At 39.4% G+C, this 12,707-nt stretch overlaps 1 protein-coding gene across 8 annotated transcripts in view; it reads left to right on the plus strand.

The window, feature by feature from the left end:
- Positions 1–138: 138 nt before the first annotated feature.
- Positions 139–12,707, plus strand: part of GABPB2 (GA binding protein transcription factor subunit beta 2) — a 31,930-nt gene continuing 19,361 nt past the window's right edge. For 4 of the 8 annotated variants that reach the window (XM_032628275.1, XM_032628184.1, XM_032628030.1 and 1 more), the window contains exons 1-5: positions 139–1,761; positions 5,799–5,906; positions 7,627–7,794; positions 8,351–8,545; positions 10,660–10,798. In XM_032628275.1, the coding sequence (XP_032484166.1) occupies positions 5,799–5,906; positions 7,627–7,794; positions 8,351–8,545; positions 10,660–10,798 (610 nt within the window). In that variant the 5' untranslated portion in view covers positions 139–1,761. Of the gene's footprint in view, positions 1,762–5,739; positions 5,907–7,626; positions 7,795–8,350; positions 8,546–10,659; positions 10,799–12,707 lie in introns of all 8 variants that reach the window. The other 4 variants (XM_032628113.1, XM_032628438.1, XM_032628515.1 and 1 more) reach the window with 2 other exon arrangements.

Genomic DNA, 12,707 nt, shown 5'->3' on the forward strand with positions numbered 1-12,707 from the left:
TCTTCACAAGGAAGCAGTATAGATCTCAAAAATTAGCCTTGCTTCCAAGTTCAGCTTATATATTTTATCTAATATTCAACTTTGAGGAAGGGTTTGAGTAGCCTTTATACATTAAAATGATGAATTTCAAGTTGAACAGATAGATAACAAGGGTGAAATCAGCTTGAAATTATTTAAAGTATTTTGGGAGAAAGCTGTAACCAACCACTCTTGTGCTTGCCCACTGACTACCAGTATTTGAGGTAACAATTCCAGATGCCTCAGAAGGCACCTATGGCATTAAATCTGCACTGCATTATCTCAGCCTGGGTGCCTAACAAAATAAACGAATTAACCCAAATACATTATCTGCTTACTTATAACTCACCTCATTTTTTAAAAAAAAAACTATTTGGACTAATTTACAAGTAGTTTATGGGTGCCTACCATATGAGACAGAGTCGGACAACAGAGAGGTTGTAAACAAGAATGAGAATGATTTTGACCTTCAAAAAGGGAAGCTGCAAATACCAATTTGGGCAGTATGCCGTAAATCCTTTAAAGTACATGAACAGGATCTAGAGAAATTCAGAAAAGGGGTGGATTAGTAGTTTGGGATTAGCAGATGTAAGCTATTATATATAGAATGGATAAACAACAAGGTCCTACTGTATATAGCACAGGAAACTATATTCAATATCCTGTGATAAACCAGAATAGAAAAGAATATATGTACAATTGAATCACTTTGCTGTACAGCAGAAATTAACACAACATCGTAAATCAACTATATACTTCAATAAAATAAATTACAAAAAAAGAAAAAAGTCCAGAGAAGGAGGTATCATGTAAATCTTCCCCGTAGACTTTGAAAGGCCCACCATCAACGACAAAAGCCAAAATCGAATAAAGAGTGGAGCAATGATATGTCCTCTATTTTTACTTATTTTTGAAGGTCTTCCTTCCCGACTTCTCGCTGTCCTTTAGTTCAAGGAGAACGGTGGGTGGAGATGGGAATCAACTGGTAAATAAAGTACTTAAATGGATTTGCAAACTCATGCTCCATCCTCTTCCAGGCCCCCCACAAAGAAATGACTCCGTTGTTTCAATATTCGCGCTGACAGCTTGGCTCCGGGCTCCTTACATTAAGGCTGTATCTGGAAATGTGGCCGTCCGGCACCAGAGCTCAATTCATGCGCAAAGCCAGCAATGTCCCAAACATCTTCACCCGAGGTTGAGACAGAGAAATAGGGTTTTCTCGTCAACCCTAAGGGTGGCCCCCTAAAAACAAGCAAGAGAGAGCAGGACCGATGCAGAATCCGATTTCTCAGCGGTTTGCGGGGTTCTTGGCGCCAAAACAAACCATCGGGTCCGTCCCCTGCCGGAACTATAAGACACGTAATCGATAATACTCCGCCTCGCTAAATAGTCCTGTCTAAAATGTCTCGAATACACACTATTTTACCTCAAAGCCCTTCCGGGAATAGAAAATGAGGTTCTGGGATACATCACCCTTCTGTTTGAATGCAAATGTGGCTTTTCTAATCATTTTTTCTTCATAGATTCCTCCGCCAGAAATTATATTCGCCGTATTCACTTCCGGGTCCGCCATTTTGCTGCCTCCATTTCTCCGCGAGGGGGGGGTTAAAGGCCCCCAAAATATGCATATGTGAAAAGGTCAAAAAGTAACCGTCACTGACAGGGAGTCTTAACGAGAGAAGGAAACAGGACCAAACTGGCGGGCACGGTGAAAACACAGCCGGCAACGTCCCGGACGAGGAGGTGAGGGGGAAGAAGAGATGCGTGGAATCGGGGGGTGTCACGGCTGGGAGGCAGGCTGCCTTGTAAAAGTTGCACCGCTTCTCAGCCCAGCCCCGGACTTCTGGGTGCAGACGGAGCGGTGCCCCTTCACCAGAGCCGGGGCGGCTGGGGGAAGGAGAGGAAGGGGATGCTGCCGGGAGGAAGGGGAGGGGACTGGGAGGAGGTGAAGAATGGGGTGGGTGTAAGATCTGGGGCTGGGGAGCTGGACCGAGGGAAGCAAAGGCCACAGAGGTGACCACTAGGGGGCAGCGCGGAGCCCGGACCGGGGGCTACCCCCTAGGCTGAGACCGTGGCTCCCTGCTCCTTCTTCCAGAAAGACAGAACATCGCTGTGAGGCACGGGAGGAGTTGTGATACAGGAGAAAACGGAGACCCTAATTCTCTGACCCCAGTAATAGCCTAAAGATTATTAGTGAGCTCAGTAATCTGAGCAAGAGCAGTAAGGGCCCCGCCTCCAGTTCTTGCACAGTTGTTTGTACAGCTGGCGGCCCAGTGGGGACGTGTGCAATAGAAAAAGAAAAAAAATGTCGTCAGATCATGGATTCTTCGCTTCCATTTCTCCTTCCCGTTAGCTTTCTCCTATTCTCACAGAATTCCTTGAGCCACTTGACATCATCTTATTCTACTCCCCCTTCCCAGGAGGACTTTCCTCTCTCATCTCTCTTTTTAAAACATCTCGGGAAAAGGACATTCTATGACTTTCCTTTTTTTTTTTTTTTTTTGGACACGCTTTGTGCGCTGGTGGGATCCTAGTTCCCCAGCCAGGGATTGAACCCTGGCCCCGGCAGTGAAAGCACCAAGTCCTAACCACTGGACTGCCAGGGAGTTCCCAGTAGAGGTGTTTGGGTCTTGGTGATATACTTTTTATATATAGTATAATTTGAGAAAATGTGAGAGTCATTTCTGCTAATAAACCACCTAAAATTTTGTTCTTATTTTTTTCACTGTTTCTATCAGTTTATTTTTTGTTTTTTTTCTTTTTTTTAAACTTTTTATTTTATATTGGAGTATAGTTGATTAACAGTGTTTGTTCTTGTTTTAAACTATTAGTTGGGACTTCCTGGCAGTCCCGTGGTTAAGACTGCACTTCCACAACGGCGGGCATGGGTGCAGCCAAAACCAAAAACTATTAGTAGGGACTTCCCTGGTGGAGCAGTGGTTAAGAATCCACCTGCCAGTGCACGGGACACGGGTTTCGAACCCTGGCCCGGGAAGATCCCACATGCCGCGGAGCAACTAAGCCGGTGTGCCACAACTACTGAGCCTGCACTCTAGAGCCCGCAAGCCACAACTACTGAGCCCGCGTGCCTAGAGCCCGTGCTCCACAACAAGAGAAGCCACTGCAGTGAGAAACCCGAGCACCGCAAGGAAGAGTAGCCCCTGCTCGCCGTGACTAGAGAAAGCCCGCGTACAGCAACGAAGACCCAAACAGCCATAAATAAATAAATAAATAGTAATAACTAAATTGAAAGGCAGGTTTGATATTTTAAAAGAAATAACCATGGAGGAATGCAAATATAAGTTTTTTGTAAGAAGGGTATGCTATCATTTTTTCTGTTACATTTTCTTAAGTTGTAAAAACTTAGATTATAGACTTTCACACTATTAAAATTCATCCTCTGCTCCAGTCCAGTCACAGGGCCTAGACTATATATTCATGTTGAACAATCTCCCCTAGTGGTCTCCTGGATACCCATGTTTGAGCACAATATTCTATGATATAGATTGGAATATTAAATAAAATAAATCTAAATCACATAGTGGCTAGATGATTCTCAAAATTTTTGGTTTTCAGGTTTTAATATTCTTAAAAATTATTAAGGACTCCAATCTGCTGTATCTGTTGCTATTTACTGTTTTGAAATTAATTGTTAAATGTTAATTAAAATACAATAATAAATCCATTACATGTTAACATAAATAACAAAATTTTATGAAAGTAAATAACTTCCAAGTTAAAGAAATCATGAGGAGAATGTCATTGTTTGGGAATTACCTGGCAGTCCAGTGGTTAGGACTTGGTGCTTTCACTGACTGGGTTCAATCCCTGGCCGGGGGGAGCTAAGATCCCACAAGCACGGCCAAAAACAAAAAAGAATGGCATTGTTTTATATTTTTGCAAATCTCTTTAACTTCTGGCTTAATAATTTTCATATGTATTTCTTATTTTCATATCTATTCTACATTCAATCTTTTGCAATATGTACTTGGAGAAAGGAGGAGTATTTTAATAGCTTGTTCAGGTAATTGTGGATATTCTTCTTTGATGTTACAACAAGTGGCAATTTCTTAAAAGTTAGTTGCAATGAGGAATCTGAAACCATGTCAGTGAATGTTTTATACTTGATTACCTTAAAACCCATTGATCTGCTTTCACTTTGAATGAATCTTTTTACCGATTTTGTAACATGCATTGGTCATTTGAAAAATACTGGTTCACCCAATAATTCCATCCCTCCAAATGTTGATGCATTTTATACAATATTAAAAAAATCACATTCATTAGTATCACCACTACTTTATGAGAAAGTTTATAGTAAGCTATCAGCTTATGGAGGTGGATATTCCCAAAATTCTGTTTTTTGCATGGAAGCTGAAATTATAATTGATAATTGGCAGTAAATACTGCCGATTGGTCTTCCTTGAAATGGCAGACTCTGTTCATTTTTTAAAATGAGAAATTACTTTTTACAATATGGACAAAGCAGTACAAGTTGAAAGGAAACATAATAAAAATTAAATTTATCAGAATAGCTGTTTCCCTCCCCCCCGTTGTTTGGAAGATTTGTAGTGAGTGTGGATTATATACCATTCAGACAATTCTGCATTGAATATAGGAACTTCTCACTATCCTGGGTATCCTTATACCCAGGCCAGTTTCTAATTTACAGTACCATCATTTGGGATGGGGGGCGCTGCAGTGGGTCTTCGTTGCTTGCCCACGGGCTTTCTCTATTTGCAGCGAGCAGGGGCTACTCTTTGTTGAGCAGTGGTGGGCTTCTCATTGCCGTGGCTTCTCTTGTTGCGGAGCACGAGCTCTAGGTGCACTGGCTTCGGTAGTTGTGGCTCATGGGCTTCTAGAGCGCAGGCTCAGTAGTTGTGGCACGCGGGCTTAGTTGCTCTGCGGCATGTGGGACCTTCCTGGACCAGGTGATCAAACCCGTGTCCCCTGCATTGGCAGGCAGATTCTTAACCATTGTGCCACCAGGGAAGTCCCAGTAACCACCCATTATAAATGACCATTTTGCATGCTCTTCAGACTTAATCTCCACATTTATTACCTTTGATTTCATGTGTTTAGCAACAGTTTTGTTTTTTCTTTTACCCTGAATAACTGAGAGTTGGCTATATGCCTTTTCAGGAATAAAAAATCTTTCCTACTCAGATGATTTTTTTACTATGAGCTTTCACAAAGATTTAATAATGCCCAAATTATTAAGTGAAAAACTGTAATGATTTTAGACATAACTATCTTTTAAACAAAGTATGTAATCTGGCCAAGCTGATTGACTTTGTTTAAAAAAAAACTCTAGGTGTTGCTGAGACACCTTCAAAACAGGGCAGTGACGTCTCTGTTCATTTTGAAAAGTGTCTGCCATGTACCTGAGTCTCAGTATCCTTGGTTATCTATTCATTTTTTGTTGTAATGTACTATTTCTACCCATGGTTGTTTCAAAGGGGTGAAATGCTGTTTTATTGATTCCTTAAGCTAGAAAGGCAGTAATGTGTTTCACATATTTCCAAAGTATTTTTTTGGAGATTGAAGGTGAGGGAACTATGGTTTAGGGCCAGAAACTTCCCAAATATCTGACTGTTTGTGTTAGATGAAATAGAAAAGAAGTGCCTTATCAGATAGTCTGCTTGAGAAATATCTTACATATATACAAAGAGGGTCTGCTAAAAACATACATACAAGAGGTCTTCTAAAAACATTTTACAGGCAGCTTTCCTTGTGTCTGAGTGACAGCTTCCCAAAAATTTGTGTTCCTATGCATAAAGATGTCTTTGGTGGACTTGGGGAAGAGGTTGCTAGAAGCAGCAAGAAAAGGCCAAGATGATGAAGTGAGAACATTGATGGCAAATGGTGCCCCATTCACCACAGACTGGGTAAGCTCTCTTAATTATTCCCAGCGTGTGCTGTTACCAACCTTTTTCATAAAGGCTAAACAGTCTGTACTGATTTTTCTTCATTCTCTTCTGCCTCAGTCTCCTTACAAAGCATTTCATTTTCTTTGCCTTATCTGAATATGTGGTTTTCCTTTTCTTTTAGTTTCCAAATTGGAGAGAATCTCCTGTGGATATATGGGTGGTAATTGTAAGATACTATATACTTGTGATTTTCTATAATGTTTTTTTAAAATATTTATTATTTTTGGCTGCATTGGGTCTTCGTTGCTGCTTGCGGTCTTTCTCTAGTTGCAAGAGAGCGGGGCTACTCTTTGTTGTGGTACGCAGGCTTCTCATTGCGGTGGCTTCTCTTGTTGCGGAGCATGGGCTCTAGTTGCGTGGGCTCTAGTAGTTGTGGCCCACGGGCTTAGTTGCTCCGCGGCATGTGGGATCTTCCTGGACCAGGGATTGAACCTGTTTCCCCTGCATTGGCAGGCGGATTCTTAACCACTGCACCACCAGGGAAGCCCTATAATGTTTTAATTTTTAGAGTATTTTCTAAAGGTTTACTTCTCCCTGGAGTGTACTTGGGTTATAGGCTGTAATTAGCTAGAAATTAAACAAAATCAGTGTACTGAGTGCATTTCTAAACTAATGAAACTCCTTGTTTCCTTTTCTCTAAAATGTCCTCATTAATAAGGAATAGCCTAGCCATTTTGTTTCCTTTACCACTGTTAAAAAACATTAAAGAGAAAGGTGTAATTTCATGAGTTCAGACAGTCAACTTGGAGAGCAGAGTGTCAGAAGATCCAGGTCCCGGTTATAACATGGGTTTGCTTAGTATTCATAGATTTTGTAAGCACTGCCTAATTTTAACAATTCGATAAGCACTGTCCCTCTGTTCTGGGGGTGATTAATTCATAACTTCAGAGGCCAGCAGTTTCTTAGCACTTCACAAAAAGGAAGAAAGGAAACCCATGAGATTAGCATTTCTATAAATAGGCCTGAAAAGAGCAATGTGAATTAAATCCAATCAGGTAAAGAAAGTGAATATACGAAAAGCAAAGAATAAACGAAATAGGTTTTAAAATAGAGAGCATAACACGAAAAAGGAATAGATCTCTGGCCAAAATGGATGCTGATAGATAACTGTGATTAGTAACAAGACTTACTTTGAGATGATACAGACTTGCTTATTGCTATTGACACACCATTGCTATTTTTTTCTGCGGGGTGCGGGGGGCACTTCATCTCATCAGTATTTTTGCTTTGTTTTACTGTGGTAACAAACTTCTATTTCAACCAATTAAATTTGTACCCTAAATTTCACATGTAACTTTCTAGTCTCTGCCCTTTTCCTAGAATTGTTTTGAACTTGCCTATCCCTTCCCTTTATCCCTGACTCAGAATGCTCTTTTCTATCCATTTTTTTAAACCTTCTTCTAAGCCCTATTTAAAATCGTACCCTTTATGGAATTTTACCTGGTAAGTCTACCTGACTTAAATCCATTATACTTGGCGCTTCTTTAATTGGTTGTATATTTATTTGTCCATTAGTGTATTAATTTTAATGAAATAATTTCTTCAGCTTATCTGTCCAGCCAGATACTCTCTCCAAGGACAGGAACCTAGGCATCACCTGTTGTTCATTTGTATCCCTCCAGTAATGATTTAGGACTCTGCACACAGTTGATATTAAATGAGTATTATTTTCCCACAGCTTGGAACATCACCCCTCCACCTTGCAGCCCAGTATGGTCATTATTCCACAGCAGAAGTGCTCCTTCGAGCAGGCGTTAGCAGGGATGCCCGGACCAAAGTGGACAGGACCCCCTTGCACATGGCTGCAGCTGATGGACATGCACACATCGTGGAACTACTTGTTAGGGTAAAGCAAGAAGAGTGAGGGGGTCTATATTGTAAAAGAGACAAATACCTCCCTGTTTTTTTACTTCAATGGGTGGTAGGAAACTAGGTTGGGAAAGATTAAGTTTAGAACAGTTTATAGCATTGAATTGCATCTCTTTCAAGAGTCATCATGGCTATGAGGATTTTATTTCTAAGTTTTTAAAGTCTAAACAGACTTTACTGATCTTTCTTCATTTTTCTTCTGCAGGTGTTCTCTGATCTTATGCCTATTTTTTCAGGCACTCAGCTCTCTGTTAATAAATGCAACAAAAATCTGTTCTTTTCCCCTTCCTCTCCCATCTGTTATAATTTCCAACTATGTCCTTAAAAGGTCCTCTCATTTAAGGCATTGTGTCTATCAGCATTCAGGAGAATTTGAATTCAGGAGACATGTTTTTCCCTCTGATATTTCTTAAACATTTCTAAATTTGAATATGTGTAATCTCTATGGAAATCCTCTGTATATGGTGATGGGATATTGTACCTGTGCTACTGTAACCAGTGTCTCTTTGAAAAACATTACTTTTCTATGACAGAATGGTGCAGATGTGAATGCCAAGGACATGCTGAAGATGACAGCTTTGCACTGGGCCACAGAGCACCACCATCGAGATGTTGTAGAGCTACTTATCAAATATGGAGCTGATGTCCATGCTTTTAGCAAGTTTGATAAATCTGCCTTTGACATAGCCCTGGAGAAAAACAATGCTGAGATTCTGGTCATCCTTCAGGTCCTGTTCTTTTTATACACCACAGTATACTTCAGTTGAAGTTAAGGATTTTTTGTAGGAGCTGAATCAAAACTGAATTTTCTCTATCTTATCAAAGTAATACTTCCATTATGTCTCAATCTTGTGACTCAGTGTCATTAGTATCTTTAAAAAAATAATAATATTCTATAAAGCCCTGAATTATTCATGGTGATTGAAGAACAATGTTGTGGCCAGTACAAAAATAAGTTTTTATTTGGCTTTAGAATGTTTTTTTCTCCATGAAAATTTCCCTTTCTAATTAAACTTGACTTGGGATAACATTAAAAACCTCTTTATGTTTTATGAATATACATCAGCTCTTGTGAGATAGTACATAGTTCTAAAGCATATTGAGTCATAAGGAAGCCATCTCAGAATTAAAAATCAGCTGTGATGATATCATCCATTGATTTCCTAAGCCAGCACTGGTATATCAGGAAATAACAGGATGAGATTAGTAGGACATAGCCCTGTCCTTGGAGTGTTTACAGTATGATGAAGGTAAAGACAAGATATAAAGCATTACAGTACTATGGTGGTAAACAGATATCTAGTAAGTATTACAGGAGGGAGTATTGATAATGCCTAAGGCAAGGATTAAAGTATATGTAGGCTCTGAACTGAGTTTTGAAGGAGTAGTAGGCAGAGGTGTGAGAAGATGATATTCTAGGCTAGAAAAAGCAAATCAAAGACAGAGGTAGGAAAGGACATGGAATATTCAGGAAAGAGTAAGTAGCTCTGTGACCAGAGATTGGGCAAGAGAAGCAGAGTTTGGGAGTGGCAGGAGCTAAGGCTTGAGAGGCTGAGTTCTGAACATAGGGTTGTTAGATGGCATGCAAAAGAGTATGGACTATTGGGCTTCCCTGGTGGCACAGTGGTTGAGAGTCTGCCTGCCAATGTAGGGGACACAGGTTCGTGCCCCAGTCCGGGAAGATCCCATGCGCCGCGGAGCAGCTGGGCCTGTGAGCCATGGCCGCTGAGCCTGCATGTCTGGACCGCAACAGGAGAGGCCACAACAGTGAGAGGCCAGCGTACCGCAAAAAAAAAAAAAAGAGTATGGACTATTTTGTGGGCAAGGGGGATCCAATAGAAGCTTTTAAGTAGAGAATTGATACGATAAGATTTTTTAAAACAATGATTGTTTGGAGTGTGGTACAGACTTGAAAGAGAAGACACTTAATGCTGAAGACCTTCATTAGGCCACGCAAGAGCCAATGAAGGCTTGAATTAAGGAAGTGATAATGGAGGGTAAAGAAGGAATTTTACAGTAATCAGAGAATGGATAATCTGTTTCAATTGAAGCTCTTAGCAAGGGGATAATTATATGTAAAAAAATAACCATTTCTACTGTATTATCAGTGGTTGGTTGGTTTTTTCTGACATATGGTTCCCTATAGACTGGTTATTCTCTTCAACTTTCAATTCCTTGTTTAGAGCCCTTTTATAATTTGACTTTTTTTTAGTAGTGATCATGTTTGTAGAAAACTGCTTATGAAAGTAAAAAAATAAAATAAAGATAAGCATCTTTATACCGAAATTGTGCAGATATCTCTAGAAGCAGAAGTGCAGCATATGGAACTAGACTTTAAAATCCGGCACTCATTTATTTGCTTGTTATATATTCTCTTAGGGATTTCTTCAATGGCAGAATGGAATAAGTAGTTGGACAAAACTCTGGAGAATATTGTTCTCTGTAGATTCTCTGCAGGGATCTCCAGCTAACACATTGTCTTGTACATAATTGATCATAGAATATTAGTGCTGAAAATTACTTTTTAGGCCACCCCCTTTATTTTTCAAATTAAAAACCAATATCCAGAGAGGTTAAGTGAATTGTCTAGAAGTTTTTGCAAATAATAACGCCTTTTTTTTTTTCTAAAGTAGAGATAAGCTTGGGAAAGCAATCTAATGTCTCTGTTGCCCTGGTTTGAGAAAAAGCAGTCGTCTTAATGAGAACTGTGAGGTCCCTGGGACGTTGTGCTCCGGAACTAGTTCTGCTTGACAGAGCATTGTAGGGGGGCTGTTCAGTAACTGTATAACTAAGGCTGGTTAGTAAGTGTTCTGACTTTGAAATATCTTGCATTGTTTTATAGGAAGCAATGCAGAATCAGGTGAATGCTAATCCTGAGAGAGCCAACCCTGTGACTATGGGTACCCCATTCATCTTCACGTCAGGAGAAGTTGTCAACCTCGCAAGCCTTGTTTCTTCAGCCAGCACCAAAACAACCTCAGGTAATGTTCTGATAATGTGACATTTATCTTAGACTTAAAATGAACAGAATTACAGGTTTTCTTATGAGATGAATAGGTACCCTGTCTGATACCCACTCCTTTATTAAAACATTCTCAAATGGAAGATTTATAATAGATTTAAAAGCTAATGCACTGGGCTTCCCTGGTGGCACGGTGGTTGAGAGTCTGCCTGCCGATGCAGGGGACGCGGGTTCGTGCCCCGGTCCGGGAGGATCCCACGTGCCGCGGAGCAGCTGGGCCCGTGAGCCATGGCCGCTGAGCCTGCGCGTCTGGAGCCTGTGCTCCGCGATGGGAGAGGCCACAACAGTGAGAGGCTCACGTACATCTTAAAAAAAAAAAAAAAAAAAAAAAAAAAAAAGCTAATGCACTTATTCTTTCTAAGGGAAGGGAAAATCATACATTGGGATTGTACATAAGTGTTTACCATGTTAAAAGTAAAATATTCTACAGATTAATCTGTTGAAGGGTTATGTCTGACCCCTAAATGAAAATATACGGGTGCTTTAATATGGTACTGCTAAGGAAAATAGTTAAATATTTATAGTCTAAGGCAGTAACAAAGCAGAATAAACATAAATGGTTGTTGGAATGCTGATATATAAGAGGTACATGTGATTATTTGACTAAAGTGTAAGGTCTTGATTTGTTCTTGAGAACGTATATAACAACAAAATAGCAAAGAAAAGCACTTGGTGTTGATCTTTTGAGACTTGTATGTTTTTAACAAAAATATCTATCTAAAAAGGAGCAAATCCACTTTGCTGTACAGCAGAAACTAAAACAACATTATAAATCAACTATAATAAAAAACTTTTAAAAATAAAAAGGAGCAAATTGAGTTTATTTTCAACATCTCCTTATAAATACTTGTTTTACAATGAAGGAACTTGTGTCCTCATTTAAATAAATTTTCCTACTGACTCTTGGTTTCTTTTTCTGTTTCTACTTTCATTTAAAAATACACAGCTGTATTCATAGTTAAGTTTGTAAAATATCAAAGGAAGATCTTGAATGAGGTATTATTATTGAGAGGCATTGTAAAATAGAAAGAACACACTATACATAGAATTTTGCATTCAGAACTGCTTTCAAATACTGATTTATTACTTGGCTAAGATGCTTGACCTTGGAAAAATTACTTCTCTAATCCTTCTGTACTCATATATAAAATTGGGATATAATAATCTACTTTATGAGGTTGTTGTGAGACTTAGATTTTGTATTTCAGTACCCATTTTATAGCAGGGCTTCAATAATAGCTAATGTTAAGTGGAAATATAACTTCTCAGTGAAGGTTGAGTCCATCATGCCCACAAGGGGGCAGTAGTGACCTTCATTTTATAAACTATCAACTGTTGTTTAAAATCAGTTAATCAGAATATTCACAGCCATTTAGATTTGTTGTGGTTCAGGCCTCACTGATTAGAACAAGTGCTTTTTTAATCCAAAAGTTTTTAGAAGCCAATAAAGTTATATGTTCACAGACACGTATTGAATAAAAAGAGCTAGAGTTAAGTCTTTAGTCTAACTACTGAAATTCTGCAGGTTCTTATCTGGAATGATAAGCAAAGTTGAAGACATTCAGGATAGAGATTCTTAGTCTTGATTCCCATGGACCTATATCATGCTTGTCGTGTTGCTTTTGGCAAACCTACTCTTCTTTCTCTCTTCTGTATGTTGACAACGGCAAATTGAAATTGCTAAACCGTCACATAATTAGAGCTGATCTCTCCAGTGTCATCTTACTCATGAAGCAGTTCTACCTAGCTATTCCCCTTTAGGGAATTGGCCTATCTGATGCTTAATCAGTGCAGATAAAAGAAAGGGAAAAGTTATAAGACAAATTCAGGTTGTGTTATTGAACTGGGTTAAAGGATTTTCTTTTCCT

Source organism: Phocoena sinus, chromosome 1 (assembly GCF_008692025.1).
Source record: "Phocoena sinus isolate mPhoSin1 chromosome 1, mPhoSin1.pri, whole genome shotgun sequence".
Taxonomy (NCBI): domain Eukaryota; kingdom Metazoa; phylum Chordata; class Mammalia; order Artiodactyla; family Phocoenidae; genus Phocoena; species Phocoena sinus.